General features: G+C 45.1%; 1 protein-coding gene across 4 annotated transcripts in view; it reads left to right on the top strand.

Moving 5' to 3' along the window:
* Positions 1–699: 699 nt before the first annotated feature.
* The window catches only part of LOC147882037 (uncharacterized), a 69,385-nt gene continuing 45,695 nt past the window's right edge, over positions 700–24,389 (top strand). For 3 of the 4 annotated variants that reach the window (XM_087401889.1, XM_087401888.1, XM_087401891.1), the window contains exons 1-2: positions 700–994; positions 1,913–2,009. In XM_087401889.1, the coding sequence (XP_087258015.1) occupies positions 863–994; positions 1,913–2,009 (229 nt within the window). In that variant the 5' untranslated portion in view covers positions 700–862. The remainder of the gene's footprint in view (positions 995–1,912; positions 2,010–24,389) is intronic. The other variant, XM_087401892.1, reaches the window with a different exon arrangement.

Raw genomic sequence — 24,389 nt, 5'->3', positions numbered from 1 at the left:
GCCTCTATACCCTCTAGAACCCCATCCAAATCCTCCACCTTCCACAAAGAAAGCGAGGGGCTAACCCATGAGAAACAAATGCAAAGAAGTCGAAGGGGCGAGAGATCAATGCACCACCAGTTTGGCAATGGCCAATCATAGCCCTCAAGTGGTTGCATCTCCTCAATTTTAGGGTATATCTTGGAGGGGAAGACGAGGGGAAATAGGTATGAACCTTATACAGTGCAAAATGCACCACGAGGAATAGAGGGGAAATACAAGGGAAGTAGAGGAAAATAGCAGGATAGCATTCCATGCTCTAGATCTCATGGTGTTATTTCCCTTACTCTTGAGAACCACATGTTGAGTTTAGACCATGCGGACGCCCAACTTGCCAAAGGGATGTTCGCATGAAATGGCAGCACCTAATTGGAAGGAAAGTTGTCTGACGGTAGGGGAGGTTGTCCGACACCCTCCCCCGGCCAAAGATTGCAACAGCCAATGGCGGGTGGCATCAGCTATGTATTGCTGGAGGTCTACAAATGGGCTCCATCACTGTTCGTGTCATGCGAACACACACATAGAGGGGTGGCCAACATCCTTTGCCACATGTAGATGTGAAATTCTCTTCTATTGATGTGACATTTCTTTTTACATGTTCCCCTTTGATCCTTATGTAATGCACTAGGGGAAAGCATCTTTTCCATGTGGGCAAAACATCCAAAAAATGCCGTCTTGGTTCATAAACTATAATGGGCAGTGCACCATCTTCGTGAATTGCCTACAAGAATTCCTCTCCATACATTTACCTTTCATCCTCACAGCAGCACTTGCTGCATATGGTGCTTAATGCCTCTGCCTGAGATCCAGGTGTTCAGGCTTCATGGGCCAAATTCCTAGATTGGAGGAAGACGACCAGCTGACTGAATATGAAGTCTGCATTGGAAGCTTTTGTTTTTTGCAGCCCCAACGGGCATACGTGCCCCCACCCTTTTATCGCAGATCCCCTGGTTGGGTGAGTCTCGTGCTGCACATATTTGACTGATCGTTTCAGCTAGATCATTGGGTGCACGCAGCGTTATACCTGACACCCTAATAGTTGTCTGGATTAAAATCCTTGTTTCTCGTATACAACATGGAGCCACCAGGATTTACACACAAACCTTCAGATTTAGAGTGAGTGGGTTGAGTCACTATGAGAGACCATCATTTTAGCGTTCTTTATTTCAACTCCATGAATGCGCATCGAACCTTGGTATGGGGTATAATCCACCTCGCAAGAGGAGGTGAACACTAATTTTACCATACTTGGTTCTAGATCCCATTTGTTGATTATTATTTTGACTCCCTGATTCATGAGTTTTGTCTGGAAGCAACTGTCTGAATTGTATTGTACTGTCATAGCCTTCACAGCTTTAATCAGCCGCTCTTCAGAGGCAGCCAATCTCTGCATTGCTGTTGACTGACGTGGGAGACTGCAGTAGTTCAGTGGCATTTTATTCAGCGATTCATAATGTGCATTTTGCAATTTCAGTAATACTGACATCGTAAAGCTGGTAATCATGCAATTCATAGTCATCTTGATGATGGGAGATATTGATCAAGTGTAGTGGGATGCTCATGTGCGTGTTGGTGTGTGAATATGGACGAATGTATGCGACCATGTGTTTATACCATGCCTGCAATTGTGTGCCAGTGATGTCGCTAGGGGATTTGTAGAAGCTATGGAGTTTACGGTGTGGTCTTTTAAATCATGGCCTTTTGTGGTAGTTTACATCTGCTTCATAATGTGTGTAATTTGTTTTCATACTTAAGATTTTGGTTGCATGTGTGTTTTTAATGGTATGTTTAGTTCTTGCTTGCATTCTGTCAAGTCTACGCTTTTAGCATTGCATTTTAACAATGTTTGGCGATAATTAATATTATTCTGCAGAACTACAGGTGGAAGGTAGGAGCTAAGGTGGCAGCAGGTCATGGGTTCCAATTGAAGATCCAACGGGCATTGACTATCCCCAATTGTTTTGGTTTAGGTAGGTTTCTTGTCATGCTAAGATCAGTCTTGTTTGCTGATGGATAAATTTTGACCACAGAGGGCTTTCTATTACGTGAATGATGTCTTAATGTGTTTCTCCTGCTGCATTGCCTTATGATAGGCTTGAGTCGCTCTTGGAGTCTTGATGCTGAACTGTAATCTGATAGGGCTTTTCTTCTTGGGTGAAAATTCACAGACTATTCAAGGCACTCCGTGAATACCTGACCCCGAGTTGGGTCCCCTATTAAGTACAAATGTCCTCTCCAGATCGGGCTGACCTAGATTAGGGTTCAGCCAATCAGACCTGGGCTGACCCAATCTGTGCCCTGTTGACCAGCTGACCATGCCACGTGGCACTCGTATGGCTGACCTACGTACCAAAGATACCACGTGTCCTAATTGTCCCATGGTTAGGACACATGACCATAGGTTAAACTGACCTCCATAACATTGGCCTAGTAATGTCCATGTGTGGACATAACAAATTCATAAGATAAATCACATTTTCATCTTCATATAAATTAATGTATAAGTTATAACAAACTATGCATGTGACATGTCACAAAGAACACAAAGAGGCTAAGTTCCCAAAAGCTCATGAGTCATGACTCATTAAGTTTCGAAAATGGGGTTATGAGTCACATGAAATGTCAAGCAAAAGCTCATGAGTCATCATAAGTTCCCGAAATGTTAAGCAAAAAGCTTATGAGTCACTACACGAATTGGATGGAGGCTACAGATGGAAGCATTGACCTGAACCCCGTTGAGGGAGACACTGGGCAATTAAGTAGGTTCCACAGGAGGTCAGATCCAAGTTTTGGACGTGCCTTTGGTCCAGCCTACGACAGAGAAAGGTGTCCTATTTCTTCTGGCTGGCCGCCCACGGTGGTTTGCCCATAGGACTTTGGTTGGAGCAGATGCGGGTGGATGGGTGGTGTCACTGTTGCACTGACAATGTCCTTGAGACGGTACCTCATTGCCTATGGAGCTGATGGCTAGCATTACTGCATGGAACATTTGGGTGTGGACATAACAAATTCATGTGTGTCCATGTGTGGGAGGTGATGGCTAGCATTACTGCATGGAACATTTGGGTGACTCACTGCAGCCTTGTGGTGGGTGAGCATCCAGTTTTGTTGGGATAAGTGTGATCAAGGGCTTGCTCTATGGTGCATGTGTGCATCTAGGGGAGTCACATGTGTGTGTGTGTGTTGTAGAGGCACATCTAGTGCTATGATGTGTCTAGTGTGTGACCTAAGTAATGATGTAAGCCAAAAGCCCCCACATGGGAGGTTCCTTTGATTTAGGCCAGTCCCACTGATGTAGGGACTGATTGCCACTGATTTAGGGGAGGTGCTTACACCATCCTCTCTTTCTATAAAATGGAGGTCATTCCTTCATTCTAATACATGGGTTTTGCCTCACTTGTGCTCTCACTCTTTGTGCCATGATGCATCTCTTCTATCCCACACTCTTCTACATTTGGTATCAGAGCAAGGTCGATCCTACCTAGCTCCTAGAGTCACCTAGAGCCCAAGATTTCATCTTCATCACCTTCATTTTGTTTGAGCTCTCTTATGGCCTGACCATTGGATGCGCCATATCTCAACATCCGACTGTTAATTTTTAGAACGCTTCATGCTGTAGCTTTATCTAGTTAAGGTGCATGTCTTCACTGTTGGGATCTGCGCAATCAGGCTTCTGCTGCCCGTGTCGACACTCAGACTAATCGTGGAAATTTCGCGCAATTCAGCCTGCTGGAGCCATATCTCGTCAATTCCTCTTAGCACGTGCTAGGCGAAGGTGCTGATGAATTTTGGTGGACAATGGTCCATAGAATGTTGAGGACAGAGCAAAAGATCTCTTTGAAAAAGGCGGGATTCCCACAGACAATGCAGCTTGTTTTTTCGCCTATCCCTCCTGAGGATCTTCTGTAATGTTAGGCCTTTCATTTGTCTTTGAAAGCCCCTTGAATGCCCTTCTGTACAGCCTCAATTGCACCCTCCAGCTTCAGATTGTTCGATTTGGGGGAAACAGTTAAAATATGGTCAAACTTTGACCATCCCAGAGGTTTGACCAGTCAAAAATTTTATTCTATATCTGTTTTAGCTGGCTGCACTAATAGATCACTGTTTGACTAAGTATTGACTCCGAAATGGACTCAAGTGTCATGGTACTTGTCATTTATGGTGATGATGTTTACATCGTCTATGTTTGAGTGCCATTTGCAAAGGGATAGTTATCATTTTGAAGATATGTGACTTGTGTTGAGAGATACTGGTTGTAAGAGAGTAGACAGTTCCTGACAAAGGTAAGACCCTCGCATGGCTACTCATAAAATTGACAAGTTCAATGGCCAAGGATTCCATACTTGGCAGATGAAGATAAAGTTTATGCTTATGAAGGAAAATCTATGGGACTTAGTCAAGGAAGGAACTCAAACCTCTCAGGAAGGTGAATCAACTACAACAAAAGGTAAAGGAAAAGCCACTGACTCTACTTCTACACCTGTAAATGCAAAGAGAATTAAGAAAGCATATGCCATCATTGCATTAGGTTTGGGTGATGACTATGTACACCACATTTCAGATTTGGAATCCCCTTTTGAAGCATGGCACAAGTTAGACATATTGTTTGGTGGAGTATTATGACACAACTAACTTCAATTAATTCTCCCGTCACCGAGGATGATGCTATGGCAGTGCTTTTAAAGAGCATGCCTTATGATTTTGACTATGTGGTTACTACTTTGAAGAATTTTCCTCAACTCTCATTAGAAGGCATCATTAGTGCCTTACAAGAAGAGGAAAGAAAGAACACTTAAGAAGGACAAAATGCATACAGAGACACTTGCAGTGAAGTTTTCAAAGAGCAAGTACAAGGCTTGTAAACACTGTGGGAAAAACAATCACCTTGAGAAGGATTGTTATAGAATCAACCCTTGCTCATACTGTGGCAAGAATAATCACTCTGAGAAGTTTTGCAATGAGAAAAAGAGGACTATGACAAATCTGGTTGAAGAGAGAACTCCATCAGCAAAAGAAGCATCCAACTTTGTAGTAGAAGACAAGGACTTTGCCTTTTGAGCAACTTGTCTTTGATTTTTTGTTTATCATCACTTGGTTAAATTTTGAGGTTCTCTGCCTGGAGTAGTACTCCAAAAAGAATGCTATGTGTTTTGTCTTTTGTAAATCACCTTTGGTCACCATATGTGTTTTGGTCTATCCCATTTTTGTAAACCTTGACCCTTGAGCACCTTTGCTAGCATGAGATCCTAGACATAGATTTATCCTTGACCACCATGAGATGGCCATGTGTGACCACCATGAGATGGCATGAGAAACTATGAGACTAGATGAATGCTTGACATTGTAAGAGGCAAACTTGAGGGGGGGTATGTTGGGATAAGTGTGATCAAGGGCTTGCTCTATGGTGCATGTGTGCATCTAGGGGAGTCACGTGTGTGTGTGTGTGTGTGTGTTGTAGAGGCTTATCTAGTGCTATGATGTGTCTAGTGTGTGACCTAAGTGATGATGTAAGCCAAAGGTCCCCACATGGGAGGTTCCTTTGATTTAGGCCAGTCCCATTGATGTAGGGACTGATTGCCACTGATTTAGAGGAGGTGCCTACACCATCCTCTCTTTCTATAAAATGGAGGTCATTCCTTCATTCTAATACATGGATTTTGCCTCACTTGTGCTCTCACTCTTTGTGCCATGATGCATCTCTTCTATCCCACTCTCTTCTATCCCCTGGTCGCCACGAAATAGTCCCTTATGTATATTTATTTCTGTAAATTTTAGGAATAAAAAATATCCTTCTTTTGAACTCACGTGATAGTGTTACATATGATGAGTGATCCCCCCGAGGTCATGGATTGGGTCGTGAGCTTGTTTCTCAGCCTCAAATTGAGCTTGTTCATTTTGGAGGGCGCGTTTCTGCAAGTGTTTTCTACATTCTCACGCCATGAGGGATTCGCTGGTTGTATAAGTTCCCCTCCTTAGTTGTTAGCCCTTGTTCTAGAGATTCCCTAGGCAGTGAGCTGGATTCTTTGGAATAGGCTGGCTTTTCTTTTTCAGCCAGGTTTTTCTGTTTATCCCATACTCATCTTTGGGGCTGTTGATTTTGACTTGTGTGTATGGAGGTTTTTCCAAGCATTAATAGAAGGTTCCTTTCTTTGCCCAAAAAAAAAAGAAGAGTTTATGAGTCACATGCAATGGCGGAAGAAAAAACAGGAAAAAAACAATAAAAAAAGTACTTCACGATTTGGGCAAACATGGTTTCGTACCCCCGTCTCCTTTTTTTTTTGCGAAAATGTTTTGTGTAGAGCGCTATGTCCTGTTTCAAAATGTTTCGTTGCATTTTGATAGGATGAAACACGTTGTATGTGACCATGATGCTGCTCTGATCAGCAGCCCTACAGGCCCTCCTGGGCAGTATTGGTGGCTGCTGTACTTGCTGTGCAACTCCAAATGAATGGCCATGTGGCAGCCCCCAGTCTGCCCACATGGCATCCTCTCCATCTCTCAGTTAAGTGTTAGAAAAAACTAGACCCTTGGCTAGTTTCTCCATGTAGTGGAAATGGAAATGGATAAGCTGTGTGCAATGGAAGAATCTTAGGGAGGTGAAGGGAATGCTTCAATTCAAAACTTCAAAACTTCTGTGTCCACAAGAGAGAACTCACAAGTGCCAAATTCAAGAGAGAGACAGCAGTAGAACAGTCCAAAACGTCTCAGAATATATTGCACACATCTGAGCCAAACACTCTTACAGAAAGCTTCACCAGAGATCCCAAAACATGAAGCAGTCCGGTGCCCTGGATTCTCTATGATGAGCACAAACATTGTTCCTACATCTGTCCTTGCTCTCCTCAAATTGCGTGCTCCTCATTGAGCTTCAGTGACCATCCATAGTGCGAGCTCCTTGGACAGCACCCTCCTGTAGACATGTGCTCTCCTATTGGCTGTAGGTATGCATCAAGTTCTGCTCCAGAACGTGAGGGTTGCTTCCAATCTGAACTGCCTGAAATGCCTCCACAATGGGACCTTTTAATAGAGGGATTTACACCCTTGAGACTGGCTGACCCAGTCTGTAGGTCCAGCCAACCAGCCACAGACTGGGCCGACCCAGTCTGCTGGCCCGACCAGAACAGGCATATATAAGGCAACTCCCTGTTCTGCCAACCTGTCATTCCAGGGACTGCCCTGGTCCCTTGTGTGTATGCTGGCTGCTGGCTCCTGCTGCAGCCCACCTGCGAATCTACCAACCAGCCTGTTGTAGCCTTTTTGTTCCTGCAACAGCCCACCATTCTGTCCCTCTCCAGAGCCTTTGGCAGTGCCTGCTTCTGCACAGCAGCTATACCTCTCTGCAGCAGATCCACAACCATTGTCAATGCTCCAGGACGACCTACAACTATCACCTTACAGCATGTACCTACTTCTGTACCAGACATCCTGTTCTTGCTGCATGCTGCTCACAGGTTTGCCCTCCTCTAGAGCTTCTGTCCATCTCTAATGGTGGAATATGTGGCAGCCAACATGGCAGTGAACAGTGCTGCCCACGTGGCTGACCTCTGGATGATTTCCTCCATCTAGATCTGCCCGTGTGGCGTCTAGACTTGATGCACACACTGTAAGAAATCCTAGATTTACTATATTTAAAAATGTGCTAAGGAGCAGAAAGGAGACTGAAATAGCAGAGAACAAGGAATAATTGTATTGCTTGAATGTCTGTAGGGTATCCGTTGTGTGTCATCCATACGATTGGGCCTCTCTTATATAGAGAGTGAAGAGTCACACATGAAAAGGTGTGTACTCCAAAGTGTGTGTGCATGAAGAGGTGTGTACCCCTTGTGAAGGGTGTGACCCTTGATGAGAGGGTACATTACAATAGAAATGTCTCTTCAATAGAGTGTCTCTTGTGAAGGGTTGTGCCTCATAGGAAGTGTCCCGTCGAAAGGGCAAGGGTTGTGCCTCATAGGAAGTGTCCCGTCGAAAGGGCATACCCTTCCACAAGTGTCCATTCATCAAACCATCCATAAGTCTAGAAATAGAGAAAGGAATACGTCACAGATCGTGACATCTCCTCCTACTCAAAATAAGATCCTGGTGGAGATAATGAACTGATGTAGAAAATATCACTGTAAATTCTGAAAATACTGCTGTAAAATGTCAGGGTACTGCTATAAGTCTTCATCAGATTGCCAAGTAGCGTCGGAGTCGTCCAGATCTCGCCAAAGAACAAGGAATTCCGTGATAAGTCGATGTCGAGTCTCTCGCTGTCGATGGTCCAGAATACGCTCAGAATAAGGAGAACATAATCGTCTTCGATTTCTGGGACATAATCACCTGTAGGAGGAACTGCTTCATCGCCTGGAATGTACGTCTTTAGCCAAGAAACGTGAAATGTCGGATGGATTTTACCCCATGATGGTGGTAATTCCAATTTGTAACTTAAAGGTGAATTTTTCTTGACGATCCGGAAAGGTCCATAGTATCTTGGTCGCAACTTAGGAAACACAGACTTAACTGTCTTATAGCGATGTGGGGCTACAAATAATAGCACCATGTCACCAGTGTTAAATTCTAGGTGACGTCTATGTTTGTTGGCAGACCGTTGATACTGCTCTTGCGCTTTTCGCATATGATCCCTGACTTGGAGTAGAATGTCTTGCATTTCTTGAACCAGTTGATCAGCTAGGGCCACTCGATGTTGAAGTACAAAATTCGTTGGTACAATCGGAGTGTGTCCATAAGCTGCTTGGAATGGAGTCATGCTGATGGCACTATGGAAAGAGTTATTATAAGCAAACTCAAGGAGTGGTAGATACTCTTCCCAAGCTGCTAGGCGTGACTGAATATAATGTCGAAGCATTTCTTCCAAAACTTGGTTGACTCTTTCAGTCTGGCCATCTGATTCTGGGTGGTAGGCTGAACTGAACAGTAGAGTTGTACCCAAAGATTCGAACAGTGAAATCCAAAAGTGACTGGTAAACTTAGGATCTTTGTCGGATATGATATTCTTGGGCAATCCATGGTGTTGGAAGATGTGTTGTATGAAGAGTTTGGCGATGTCCGGAGCCTGTGCACTGCTTTTGCAAGCAACAAAGTGTGCCATTTTGGACAATCGATCAACAATTACCGTAATCTGAGTGTTACCTCTGGAGGATCGTGGTAGTGTTATAATGAAATCCATGGAAATACTTTCCCACCTTTCAGTTGGAACTGGAAGAGGCTAAAGAAGTCCTGCTGGAAGTCGTCGGCTTGCTTTCATTTGTTGACAAGATAAGCAAGATGTAACCATTTTGATGACGTCGCTTTTCATCTGAGGCCAGTAGTATGTTGCACTGAGTAACCTATAAGTCTTGTTGATGCCTGGATGGGCAGCATAAGGAAATACATGATGCTTTTTTAACAAAAGACGTCGAACATCCTTGTCATGTGGTACACAGACGCGATCTTGATAATACAGAAGGTCGTCCGTATAAGAATAGGATGAGAAAATCTTCTGTTCGGAAGTCGAAGGTTGATCTTTTGAAAGAACTTGTACTGCTGTGCCGAAGTCTTTATCATTGAAATACTTCCCTTTGAATGAATTCGGAACATCCACAGATAATGTAGAGATTACCATAGCTGATGCTAGAGGTAACTTGCTGAGAGCATCTGCAACTAATTGCATAGTCCTGGAATGTACTCAGTGGTCATGTGAAAGTTGGCCAGAAACTCAACCTAGCGTGCTTGTCGAGCGTTCATGACTGGTTGAGTAAAGATATACTTTAAAGAGTGATGGTCTGTCTTGACCACAGAGTCGGCTCCCATGAGATAATGTTTCCAAGAGCGATAAGCATGTACAACGGCAAGAAACTCCTTATCATAAACCGGGTATCGGGTTTGGATATCAGAATGTTTATGGCTGTCAAAAGCAATAACTCTGCCGTCTTGCATCAAGACTGCTCCTGTAGCGATGTCGGAAGCGTCGGTCATGACCTCAAATGGAAGGTTTGGGTCAGCAATAGCCATGACTGGTGTGGTAGTGAGTGCTTGCTTGAGTTGTTGGAAACTATACTCTGTTTCGGAAAGCCACTGAAAAACTGTTGTGCTTTTCAATAATTCGGACATAGGAGCTGCGATTTCGGAAAACTGATAGACCTTTGTATGGTAGAAGTTTGCCAATCCGAGAAAAGAGCGGACATCATGAACATTCTTAGGAGTAGGCCAGTTTCGGATTACCTCGACCTTCTTGGGATCCACAGAGATGCCTTGAGCTGAAATAACATGTCCCAAATATTCGAGTTGGGTCTTGAAGAACTCACTCTTCTCAATGTTGATGTAGAGAGAATTTGCGCGGAGAACTTCAAAAACTTGGTGAAGATGTTGTTTGTGCTCATGTAGGGATCTGCTGAAAACGAGGATGTCATCGAGGTAAATGATGACGAACTTATCGAGGAAAGGCCTGAAGATGTCGTTCATTAGTGTCATGAATGTGGCCGGGGCATTGTTTAACCCAAAGGGCATGACCAAACATTCATAGTGTCCATACTTTGTTCGAAAAGCTGTCTTGTACTCATCGCCTTCTCGGATGCGAATTTGATGATAACCTGAACGAAGATCAATCTTTGAGAATTGTGTTGCGTGTAGAAGTTGATCGAAGAGGTCATCGATGCGAGGCAATGGATCTTGTTTTTTATAGTGAGCTTGTTGAGGGCTCGGTAGTCGATGCAGAGGCGCATTGACTTATTCTTTTTGTCCACAAGTAGTACAAGAGATCCGAAAGGGCTGCGACTGTATAATGAAAGTACTTGGAGACAAATAAAACAATACTGAAGACTAATAATGGCTGAAGAAGAAATATATATCACAAACGGAACTCAGTACAGGAGAAGATATGAGAGAGAAGCTCTGGAGGAAGCAAACATCAATCCTCCAGGGAAGACAACTGTAGTGGACTTCTGCACTAGCTCCACAAGTTGGAACTGAACCAAATCTGAGACAGCAAACTGATGCAGGAGTTGCTGCAGATTTGGAATAGAAAGAACATAATCTGGAGCAGAAGTTGGGGGCAGATCTGGAGCAGATCTGGAGCAGAAGTTGGGGGCAGATCTGGAGCAGAAATGGGGCAGATCTGAAGCAGAAAAGGAGGACAGATCTGGAGCAGAAAGGAGGGCAGATCTGGAGCAGAAAGGAGGGCAGCCAGGAGGCAGAAGTGGAGGCAGCAGTGGAGGCAGCCAGGGGGCAGAAGAGGCTCAGGGTGTGCAGGTACCTCTGGAGCTTCAAGTGGTGAAGAGTACCTAGGCCCCCCCCCCTTTAAATAGGGAGGGGCCAGTCGGTCAACCAGTCTGGTCGGCCAGCTGGTTGGCCCAGATCTGACCGACATGGTCAGATATGGACCGAGCAGGTCAATCTGGTCGGCCAGTAAGGGCCCTTTTTTTGGCCTCCGATCCGGGGCTCTTTGACAGGGCTTTGTTTGTGGAATTTGCCTCCGATCCGGGACTCTTTGACAGGGCTTTGGTTGTGGAATTTTGTCCGGGTTTTGATTGTTGATTTGTGTCCTGATGGAGAGTCACCTGTGGTGTTTTTACCTGTAAGTGATCGAACCTTTGCGCCAGTATGACCTTTGATTATCTGTCCTCTAGAATTGGAGATTGCCTGGCTTAACAGACTGGGCCGAATATGACCTTTGTCGAGTAGTTCGGTGACCTGTCTTTGGATTTCTTCATTTTGAGTGTAAGAAACCCGATAAGGAGGTTTCGACGGTGGATAACTGCCGGGAATAAGTTCAATTGGGTGATCCACTGGTCGTCGAGGTGGTAACTGATTTGGCAATTCCTATGGAAAAATATCCAGGTAAGGCTGGAAAAAAGGTTGGTTGAGGTATTCAGGAGGATCCTTTGTTGGTGTCTCCTCGACTGCCGTAACCAACAGAAGTGAAGTCTTTACTTGACGTTTACGAACCCACTTCTTTACTTGTAGGGCAGAGGCAACTGGGGTTGAAGGAGAGTCCCTAGAACCAGTTAGCTCAATAAGTTTTCCCTGGTGGACAAACTGGATAGTATGGCTACGAAAACTGATTGATGGATCATAGTCGTAGAGCCACTGTTGTCCGAGTATGACATTGTTGTGAGAGAATGGTGAGTGAGAGAGAGCAAGAGAGAGTGAGAGCTGGAAGCTTGGAAGCTGAAAGCTGAGTTGCAATAGAAGAGTGTGACAGAGTACAACTCAATGAGTGAGAGATAAGGTTTTGTCCTAGTGACAAAATCTTAGTAGTCACTAACCATAGTTAGTGAACTAACTGCGGTTAGGGAAAAAAACCTCTTAAAGAGGGAAAAGTGCCCCTAACTAGCTTATTATATTACATTGGTCACTGCTGAATTATATCTATAATTCTAACACCCCCCTGCAGTGCCAATGTCATGTACAAGGCTGATCAATCACCAAACGGAGAGTCAAGTATCTTTGACCATTCTTTGATCATTAAAATAACTCTTTGACCATAATTAACACATATGAAAACTCTTTAATTATGATTAGATAAATGGTTAATTGTACTTTGACTTAGGATATTTTCATTGTGGTGACAGATGTCCTCATGTGATGCCCAGATCAGAGGTGCAAAGTCACAGTTCTCTTTGAACGTGGCAATTTGAAGGATTTGATTGATGATAGGCGAAATACTAGGTGACTCCGCAAAATACTAGGCATCGATCAAGTCATTTTCACTATATTTTGGTTTTAAAATTCTAGGTGAGAGACTTATGCAACCAGGTCGAGGCGTCTGATTTAGAATGTGATGTCAATTAAGCTGAGGTATCTAGTCTATGGGTCGATAAATTTTTTAGGATCGTGCATGTGCACGCCACGTGTCACACTAGGATTTTATTTGACTTAGGGTTCTACCAAACCCTCTCATTCTTTGTATTGTCAAGTGCGTGCAATCCATTTCAATCTATGCTCCACTCTATGCTCTCTCCTTTCCATTTCACTTCAAGTGGTATTAGATGCACCCTCCCAAATGCATTCCCGTGTCAAGTTCACACGCCTTTGGATTGATCGGATAGAAACCACATGAGCATCTTGCGACCGTAAACATGGTAAGGGTTTGTAAGTTAAGGTTGATTGAGATACCTATGGGTGTTCATATGTTTGAGTTATGATCTCGTTTTAATTTGATACAGGATGGAGTGCCACACCCGCATATGTTACCCTATGCTCGCCGTGAGGAGGCGGAGCGTCGGCGATATGAGGTGGGATCTTCAAGAGGGACCATTACGGATGCATGGAGTGATGGTGATAGTAGCCCTCCGCCATTACCTCATGAAGCCATGGAGGAGGAGGTGTTTGATGATATGGTGCGGGATTTATATGTCCATCAAGGGAGGGATGATAGCATGGAGCAGAATGATCTTTTTACTCCAGCATCGACTCCATTGTTTGAGGGGTGCACATTCTTTGTTCTACGTGCCTCCCTTGAGTTACTAATGTGTGGACACAAAGATCATACTGATCTCTCCTGCATGCAACTTCTCTCTGACGTAGTGATAGTGAACCTCAATGTGCTTCGTGCGAGCATGAAACACTGGATTCTTTGCCACTGCAATGGCACTCTGACTATCAGTGAGAATTGGAGAAGGACCCTCCAAAGACAGATGAAGATCAGTAAATAGACGTCGCAGCCAGACACATTCAACTGTTGCTGTGAAAGCTGCCCTGTACTCAGCTTCACATGATGAGGTAGCCACTATAGATTGTTTCTTGCTCAGCCAGGAAATGCAAGATTTACCCAAAAAGAAACAATTGCCACTAGTGGACTGCCTAGTGTCATAATCACCAGCCCAATCTGAATCACTGTAGGCATGCATCTGCAAGTCATCCCCCCTGGGAAATAGCAAGCCAAAAGACTTCGTGCCCTGCAAATAACGGAAGATGCGCTTAACTGCCTGCCAATGCATAGTTTTTGGGCTGTGCATGTACTTGCTCACCTGAGATACTGCAAACCGAATGTCAGGTCTAGTGTTGCAGAGATATATGAGGCATCCAACAGCCTGACTGTAAAGTGTGGCATCAACTAATTCTCTTGCATCATGCATTGTGCGTTTCAGCCCCGGCTCCATGGGAGTGGCTATGGGCTTACACTCATGCATGTTAAATCTGTCCAAGAGTTTCTGAACATACTTGGACTGAGACATAACAGTGCCACGTCTCTCATGAGAGAACTGGATCCCCAAATAAAAGTGAAGCAGCCCCAAATCTGACATTTCAAAGTTGGTCTGCAAATCAGCTTTGAAATCTGCAATTTTGTCTTCATTGGACCCTGTGAGCAGTAAGTCATCGACATAAAGAAGGATGACTAAAATTTCCCCCCCATCCATCTTGATGTAGAGGGTGCTCTCAGTAGGACTATTGTGCAGCCCCTTGCTGGTCAAAAAGGCATGGATCTTGGCATACCATGCACGAGGGGCCTGTTTCAGCCCATATAAAGCTTTGTTGAGCTTGCATACTTGAAGTGCATTTGCTGTAATTTCAAAGCCTGGAGGTTGTTTGACATACACCTCTTCCAACAAGTCCCCATTTAAGAAGGCTGTTTTTATGTCCAACTGATGAACATGCCACTCAAAATGTGCAGCCATTGCAATAACTGATCGGATGGTGGTCATCCGGGATGTAGGAGCGAATGTCTCCTCATAATCTATGCCCTTTTTCTGAGCATAGCCTTTAGCAACCAGCCTTGCCTTATATCTGTCAATGGAGCCATCTGGCTTCCGTTTGACCTTGAAAACCCATCGTGTGCCAATGGCATGTTTACCCGGTGGCAAGTCTACAACATCCCAAGTCTGATTTTTTGCAATGGACTGCAACTCATCGTGCATGGCATTCATCCAATGCACGTTATCCTTTGCCTCTTCGAATGTGGCAGGCTCCTCCTCATCAAGAAGAGTACCTGCATATGCTGATTCCACTGAATTAGCACCTTCCATGTGCCTTGCTGCGAGTCCTGCCAGGTAACGGAGCATCAATTTTACTCTTTCTGAGAGTCTGTAACAGCCAATTTGGGACTGTTTTTGCTGCATGTATGTCTGCAATTTCTTGCTGCACCACCTGTTCCACTACCTGTGGAGGGGGCAAGACATCCTATGGCGGAACTAAAGCATCTGAAGGTTGCTGTAAATTCTGATTTGCATGAGAAAAATCAGCAGGGGAACCCAAGGCAATGGATAGCAACCCCTCAAAGACATCCTCTGAAGACGAAGGCATTTGAAATTCAGCCTGAGTGTGAGCTGAATTTTCAGAAAAAATCACATCTCTACTGACTATGATCTTGCGTGTAGCAGGATTGTAGAGACGGTCCCCCTTGCTTTCTGCACTGTATCCAACAAATATGCACTTAATGGCTTTATCAGACAATTTGTGCCTAAATTCAACTGGCACATGAGCTTATAAGCAAGGCATCCAAAGACTCGGAAGTGATCCACTGAAGGCTTCCTGTCATTCCAGACCTCATAAGGAGTTTTTGTTTTTAAAGCCTTAGTGGGAGACTGATTCAAAATGTAATTGGCACACATCAAACCCTCTAGCCAGAATTTGTGAGGCATGTGTTTGCTTTTCAGCATACATGTGTCCATCTCCATGAGGGTTCTATTTTTCCTCTCAGCTTTGCCATTTTGCTGAGGGGTCAGCCTAACTGTGAGCTGATGCACAATACCCTTGCCTTTGAGAAAAGCATCAAATTCTACAGACAAGTATTCCCCACCTCTATCTGTGCGCAATGTCTGTATCTTGAGTCCGGTTTCATTTTCAACCATGGCTGAAAAGTGTTTAAACACCGTGAACACTTCAGATTTGTGTTTCAGCCCATAAACCCAAGTAAAATTGGAGTAATCATCAATAAATGTAACGAAGTAGAGATGACCACCCAACGATGGAGTCCTCATGGGACCACAGACATCACTGTGTATAAGCTGTAATTTGCGGACAGCTTTAACTAAACCATCCTTCTTGAAGGGAAATCGATGCATCTTGCCCAAAATGCACCCTTCAGAGGCATGTGGAGGAGGTATCTCAAGAGGTGGCAATGCATCAACCATGGAATACTTCTGAAGTGTCATCAGGCTGTTGTAATGCATGTGGCCATATCGGGCATGCCATAATTCTGCATTTTGCATGGCAGCTGTAGGGGTAGAAACTGCAAGAGCATGGGCTGCTCTTTTCTAAAAAATATCAAGCTGAAAAAGCCCACGCAGCAGAGTACCAGATAACCTTAAGGCATAGTCATCTTCCTTGTCTCGGACAGCACATTTATCATCCTCAAAGATGACCTGAAATCCACCTCTGTTAAGAGTGGACACTAAAAGAAGATTTTTGGTTATGCCAGGCACATATAAGACATCTGAAAGTCTGAAAATTGAGCCATCAATGGCAGTGAGCTCAACATCTTCTGTGCCACGTACTGAATATGATGAGTTGTTGGCACAAGTGACTTTCTTACCAACGGGAGGTGGATGCAAGGAAGTAAAAAGACGCTTTGTAGAAGTGATGTGCTTGGATGCATTGCTGTCAAAATACCAAGTGTTCAGTGTTTCATTGACACTGAAAGCAGATGCATCTGTAGAAGAGTCATAACTGCAAGTCAAAAATGCATATGTATCATCACTGCAAGTGGCTGTACTATCCCGAGCATCTGGAACAGCCAACCTAGAATCTGAAATGCAAGATAAAAAGGCATAATCCTGTCCAACAAAGTTGGCTGCAGCATCCCCACTGTCAGATGCATGAGGAGCTGAATCTGAAACAGCCATACCTGAGCTGTTTTTCTTTTCTTTTGCAAGCCTTTTCCTGCATTCTGCTATGTGATGACCTGGCTTTTTGCAGTAGTGACAAAAACCCTTCTTCTTGGGCTTACTTGCATCATTTTTAGCCTTTTGGGAAGGCTGTCCTGACCCACTGGAAGGCTGATTTACTGATGTCTTTGCCTGTCCCTTTGTTTTTTATTTAAACTTTGAGAGCATGGCTTGTTCACCTGCACGTGAAGCCAAATTTTTCCTGGTCTGCTCTTCTTGAAGCAGAAGTCCTATCAACTCATGAAAAGTGAGAGGATTTGCACCCCCCCTCAATGATAAGTTCAGCGAGGTATGAAAGCTGAGATAAGACTCAAGAAGAGAATTCAGAGTGGTTGTAATCATCTCTGAATTAGGAATAATTTCATCTATATTTAACAATTGCTCTCTGAGATCCTGTAGCTTTGTGAGGTGGACTGACATGGAGTCGCCCTCTTCCATATGTGTATCACTCAACTCTCTTTTCAAGAAAGATACCCTTGCATCATTTCGAGCTGCATACATGCTTTCCAAAATATCCCACGCTGCCCTGGAGGTCTTACACGACCGGATATGCGGAATGATAAATCTTTTCACTGAAAGAGAGATGCATGACAAAGCTAAGGCATCCCGTGAATCCCATCTCTTCTGCTCTGGAGTAGTGACTGTAGCTGCACCAACAACCTGTCCTGCAGCTGCACCCTGTGCACGACCTCTTCCACCTCCTTGCTGGGGAGGGGTAGCAGGTGCAATATCTGCTGGTCGGATCTCATCCCCATTGACATAATCCCATAAATTGTGAGAAATCAGAATATTGTGTACCATGAAACTCCAGAGGGAGTAGTTGGTACCATCCAACTTGTCTTCCTGTGAAAGACCACCGAACTGGAAGTCATTCTGATTTTGATGGGCCATATCTGAGAAAGAGATTGAAGCAGATACAAAGCTGAATTCCCTTACTGGGAATGAAATGCACAACTCCCAAAAAACACAGCCAAGCACGGGCTGTAAATGCAACTTAGATTTCTGTACTTGCACTGTCAAAAATCTGTCCAAGCATAAAAAAACTCTCGAGAATGTGCCAAAAGTGCTGCAAAACACTCCAAGCAAGGCAGTATGAACTGAAAACTCCAGAAATTGCTCTCCCAACACAAAAGCCCCAAAATAGGCCTGAAATTGCAACCGGAAATGGGCAAATTGAACAAAAGCCCCAAATGTTGTAAGAATTGCGCTCTGTCTGCAAAAGCCCCAAATTTTACTGCAAAATTGCAGTGTAATCACAAAATCCCCAAATTTCTTCAAGAAATTGTTCTGCAGAACTGAAAGCCCCAAATTTCGAGCTTGAAATTGCAACCAGAAAGGGGCACAAATACTGAAAGCCCCAAATTTTGCAGCTTCAGCAGAAAGGCCCAAATTTCAGACCAAATCTGCAATTTTTGCTCCAAGTGTAGCTCCGAAACTACACAATGATTGCAATGTTTGCAACAAACAAAATGCCCCAAATGTACTCCCAGAAAACTGAGCCAAACAATGGCTATCTGCAAACAATCCCTGCAGAAATAAAACTCTGCACAGAAGGCCTGCAAGAGAAGTGTACGGACAGTGAGCTGACAGTACGTATTTGTCAGTGTACGGTCCTGTATGGAATTCGTACGTTGCACGGATGATCGTACGAATGTACGGAGTACAGACGACGGCGCCTGCCTGCAAACGTGGCGCAGATCTATACGGCGTAGAGCTGTACGGCGTTGAGCTGTACGGTTGGTACGACTGGTATGGTACAGTCGCGATGTACGGCGAGCAGGTCTGGTACGCGCTGCACGGACGAGCAGGTACGGTACGATACGGTAGATAGGTACGGTCTGATTTCGAGTCTACAGGTACAGTACGTGATGCAGCTGGAGCAGTACGGCGGGTACGGATGTGCAGAAACCACGTGCAGGTTCCGTACAGTCGTATGGACTGTACGGACGATATGTGTTGTAGCGAAGCTGAGTTGCAGCTGGAGCTCAACAAGGAAGTCATAGGGGGATGGATCTAATGCTCTGATACCAAATGTGAGAGAATGGTGAGTGAGAGAGAGCAAGAGAGAGTGAGAGTTGGAAGCTTGGAAGCTGAAAGCTGAGTTGCAATAGAAGAGTGTGAAAGAGTATAACTCAATGAGTGAGAGATAAGGTTTTGTCCTAGTGACAAAACCTTAGTAGTCACTAACCATAGTTAGTGAACTAATTGCGGGAAAAACCTCTTAAAGAGGGAAAAGTGCCCCTAAGTAGCTTATTATATTACATTGGTCACTGCTGAATTATATCTATAATTCTAACAATTGTACCGAGAAAGAGGCATGATGTCGAAGGTCAACTTGTCCGTATAATGTTGGATGCGAAAAGACAAGTTTTTGATTCTGGTGTTGCACAAGACAGTAGTTCCATTTGCGAGTTCAATCTGATAGTCCATGAGACTAGGACTGGTGGTCAACCGAAGTTTGTTGACCATAGAACTAGCTAGGAAGTTATGAGAGCAGCCACTGTCGATGAGGATAGTGACCGTTGTTTCACGAATCGATCCTTGAACACAAAGTACTTGAGTGGCCAGGGAAGGTTCGGGGTTGCTGGCAAGGCTCAGGTGGATGGTATTTGCCATTCGAACAGCTTTGCCTTTCTTGTCTTGTGTTGGGGTAGCATCTTCTGTTTGAGAAGTGCTAGGTTGCATATTGGAATTTTGCTTTGGTCGCTTGGGACAATCGAACCATCTATGGTCGCCTGTACAGATGGTACAAAGTCCTTTTGTGCTGGAGTAGTTCTTCTTGTTACTGGCCGCACCTTTATGTTGGGGATGTCGGTAATGACTTTGTGAAGAAATAGAGATGCGATCCTTGGAGGAGTGCTTTTGTTGAAATCCAGCATATGATTTCTGAGTCTTCGAGGGATCTTGAGACTGTCGCTGACCTTGATTACCGGAGTTTTTTCGAAACCTGGTGTTATCTTGAGGGCGAGCACCTTTGGCCATAGTAGAGTTCTGTGTGCGATTAACACTTTGCTTCCCTGTGTTTTGGAAATTTGTAATGCGCTCTGCGTAAGCAATAGCGCCAGCTGTGGTGGTGATGTTTGCTTTAAGGACATCAATGCGTAACGAGGGATTTAGGCCTGAGATGAAAGCATGAAGGCGATTATCCTTAGTTAAACCATCAATCTCCAGCACCAATGTGGTGAACTGAGAGATGTAGGAAGACAGGGAGCCCGTTTGCTCCAACTGTCGGAGTTTTGAACGTGCTTGGAAGTCTGCATTGGCAGGTATGAATTGCTTACGGAGCACGTGTTCAAAACGTTCCCATGTCAACACACATTTGCCGTGCTTTAAGCGTCTTTGCCACCATAGAAAAGCTGTATCCTTGACGAGGGAGGCTGCCAAGGCGATCTTTTTGCCTTCAGTGAGGTCAACAGTATCAAAATACATGCGCATTTTTGCGAGCCATTGGTCAACTGTTCGGCGATTGCGTTGACCAGTGTAGGCTTCCGAAAGTTTGATGTCAAGTCTTTTAGTTTTGGAAGCTTAAAGTAAATGGTAGAGGGCACGTAGTTCAGTGTTTTCTACCTCTGGTGGGAATGAATCCGCATAGTCATCTGGTTGCGTCACGTCATCCTCTGTATGTGTGGTACTGCGAGAATCCTAAAGTTGTTGAACTTTCTGGACCAAGTCGGAGATGTTGTTCTAAAGCTGGGAAATTTGAAGTTGCAGTAGTGTTTCGCCTTGTACGTTGACTTCAGGGGTCTTTTTTGGACTTGAATCTTTGATCTCTGGGGAGGCTTCACGCGAGCGTTGCGACATATCGGAGATCCCTGTGAGAAAAGCGCGAACTTGCGTTCTAGTTTGTACCATTCGTGGAAGAAGATTCGGGCTGCTCCTTGAGGTTGCTCATGTTGGAGGGGGCAGGCGAGGCAGGATGGAACCACACGTGGAAGTTTGGTAAAGGAGGTCCTGTCTGAGGTAACACTGGTGATGCCGAAAGTGGTGTTACTGCTCGTGAGAGGACAGGAGTAGGTTGCAGAGTCCACGGATTTGAGAAGGGATAAGAAGCTGCTGTCGGAAGTGGAGGATATCCAGGAGAAGGAGTGCCTTCAGAGTGTAAATACTGTCTTGGAGAAGGTACAACCTGTATAGGAGGATATCTGGGAGCTGAAGGAGGTGGAGAGTACCCTGGAGATGCCGAAGGTGAGGGGTAAAATTCTCTCCAAAGATGGATAGCAAACTCTTGAGGAATATCGGGTTCTGGGTATCTTCGTGTCTCGTGGAACACCGATATTGTGTGGTAGATGATGCCTGAGGTGTCCTTGAAATGCCGGGTGAACTACCAGGGGTTTCCATGCTTTAAGGGAGCGTCTTTCATTTGCTGTAATTTGATAATGACAAAAGAATCCTTAAAAGCAGAATGGAAAGGCTCCACCGGGCAATGATTTAATCTGCCAAATTGTTGCGTAGAAGAGGCCTGCAGATTTCTGTCCGGAGGTCCATGTTGCAATGGGTGGCGAGGAGCAGAGCTGGGCTTGGCATTTAATAGGCTGTCTTCATCGCCATAGGAGGCTGAAACTGCTGCTGATCTGGCAGGAAAAAGGTGGCGAACCAAGGAGAGCAGGTTATCAATGGCGCAACAGGCTGCAGGTACCCAATTCTGGATCGCAATAGGGGCTGGCGCACCAGGCTGCTGATGTCATGGAAGACTGGCGAAACAGAAAAGGGGAGGCGGGCTGTCAATGGCGAAAATCTGGTTGCAGGCTGATTTGCAGCAGAATGGCTGGCAGGCGCTGTGCTCACGCTGCAGGCTGGCAGGGAACAGGGCCGAAAAACCAGCGAGACTAGGGCTGCAAATGGCAAGGGGGCGGGCAGCAAAATGGCGAGGGCTGGCAGCGAAATGGCGAGGCAGGGCTGGCAGCGAAATGGCGCAAACAGGGGCTGGCAGCGAGCAGGGGCTGGCAGCGAGATGGCGCAAGCAGGGCTGGCAGCGAAATGGCGCAAGTAGGGCTGGCAGCGAAACCAACCTGATTTGACGAAAGACCTGTAGGCATTGAAAAGGTTCGTCCCCTTTTTTTTTTTTGTTTGGGTTGCCTACATGTGGTGGTTGCCCAAAAATTAAAGGGTGGGTTTATTTAACCCTAGGGTAGCTAGGGTATCCCTAAGGTAGGGGGCTGGGTTTTCCATTTTAACCCCTCTAGGTACCCTTTTATAAGTGCTTGGTGCCTAAAAGGTGTGCCTATTCGAAGGGGTGTGACCCTTGGAATAGGTGCACCTTTTCATGAAGGGGTGTGTCCTTGTTTTTAAAAGGGGTGTCCCTACATGAATAGGTGTGTCCTTTTGTCCACGATGGGGTGTGTCCCTTGGGTGAGGAGTTGAGACTCTTCATCAAAAGGTGTGTTCGATGGTGGAAAAGGTGCGTCCCTTGGTTTTGGGACAGCCCAAGCACATGAAAAGACACGATTTTTGTCGTGTCCATTCACATCAACTCGTGATGTGTGGGAGATGGAGAGGCCATAGATGACTTTAGGCAGGATTGGCACGAAAAATTTTGACGCTCATCCTCTCCATCTCTTCCATGCACAATGTGCACAGATATCCTTCTAGCGGAAAAGATGTATCAGATCGGCGCTAGAAGGTGGGGGGCATTTCCTACAGGCAAGAGCGAATTTTGCTCTGATACCACTGTAAGAAATCCTAGATTTACTATATTAAAAAATGAGTGCCCATTCATCAAACCATCCATAAGTCTAGAAATAGAGAAAGGAATACGTCACAGATCGTGACACACACAGCAGACTCTCAAAACCCCCAATTCTACATTGGTACCATGTCCCTTGCGCTCTCCTCATATGGGGCTTACAGGTGGGACAGTGAACCCTATGTTCCAACATCCTTTCATTGTCACATTGTGGGACCTCAATGACCCAAAGATGTATATAGTTCCTCTGCTTTCATTCAGAAGCTCTTAGGAACACATTAAGATGTGTTGAAATTAAGTCCCCTTACCAACATACTGTTTACCTCTATGTTACCTTGGTGGTCTTAAGGCTTGAACTTGAGAGGAGTCCCTTCAAGCTTGTGTCTCGAGACAACCTGGAGTAATTTCACGTTTTTTGGACGTATGTTGTGGATCTTGAAGGTTGCATAACGGGTTGAAATAGAGCCAAAAGACTTGGTGCTTTTTAGGCCAAATTCAGAGGGTGTTAACTGGAAGTACCCAGAGATTGTACCTAAGTTGTATGGTGTGCCAGGCTTGCTTGTGACAACATTTGACAGTGCCATTGGAGGATGGTACTGTGTTTGAACCCATGCACCAGCTTGGTTCATGAGTTCTAGGGATATACGGAGCTGGACATAGTACTTTTGTCTGTAGATACCTTTGACCCTCCTTGCAAAGTCTTCATCGACAGTGTTGCCTGTAATTAACAACTCAGTAGAGCTATCCACGCCAACTAGGTCCAGCAACCAACAGAAAGCTCCAAACGTCCTTGTTAAGAGAAAGCTTCTCCAGTAACTGTTTGGAAGGTTTTCACCCTCCAACATACCAAGCATTGAGTGCCAAGCATACTATTGTAACCATCATATAAATACAAGGAGATTACATACCCATGGTCATTTGTTTATTGCTTGCTGTCAAAACAAGCCCAATACATCAATGAAGTACCCCCATCAGGGCAAGGGGCCAATGGGCAAGCCTCCGTGAGCGCCCATCTAGAAGAAGTAAGAAATCTTCTGTGGTCTGAGGCTGGTCTAGAGATGTGAATAGAAGCGAGAGATGACCTCCTTGGGAACCTCTTGCTCTACCCAATGCTGCTCCCTCAAGGGGGTCCAGGCTATTGCCTCCAGCTGGAGATGTCGGCCAATATGGGTGGTGTATGAAAAGAAGGGAACCTCCTCAACCTTGTCCTAGTGCCCTACCCGAGCGGGACGAGAACCGCCCAAGATTATGTCAGGGTCTATAGTCTACACTCTGCCCAAACGGTCCACAACCTTGACCCTCTGCCAACTCTAGCAAGCCCAAGCCTTGTCGTCCTAGAGGTCTTCTACCATCTCGAGCTGTAGGAGGCCCCCCCGTCCCACTTTGTAATATGGACAACAGTAAGAGCCAATTGACTGCCGTAAAAACTGAATCCTGAGAGGCATCCCTATCCTCAAGAACTGACTATACAATACAAATGATGAGGAGCTAGGAGTTGTGCATTCCCTTCCACCACGAAACAGGGATTGCTGCATCAATCTCTATCATCTGTGTGCCTGCCCTCCTCAGTCTGCAAGAGTGCCTACACCCATGCCTCCACCTCCAAGGGGAGACGTCCCCAAGTCCCAAATTACTTGGCTGAACCACTATCCCATTGTGACCAGCTAATGTTTGCAAAAAAAAACCTAGCAACTCCGCTACAAAGAGGAAAAGAAAGAGGGCGAGGGGACAGCCTCGTCGAACTGAGCGAGAAGGCCTTTCCTACCTGGCCACCAATAAGCATCTGGCTAGAACTCCATGCATGTAAGGTTGAGACCCCTTTGATCCATTTGTTCGAGAAGCCTAATCTCTAGAGGCATGTTGTC

The sequence above is a fragment of the Dipteris shenzhenensis genome, chromosome 30, assembly GCF_047967505.1.
Source record: "Dipteris shenzhenensis isolate YYH24624 ecotype China chromosome 30, Dip_SZ_1.0, whole genome shotgun sequence".
In the NCBI taxonomy this organism is placed as follows: domain Eukaryota; kingdom Viridiplantae; phylum Streptophyta; class Polypodiopsida; order Gleicheniales; family Dipteridaceae; genus Dipteris; species Dipteris shenzhenensis.
This window is presented reverse-complemented; position numbering and strand designations above follow the sequence as displayed.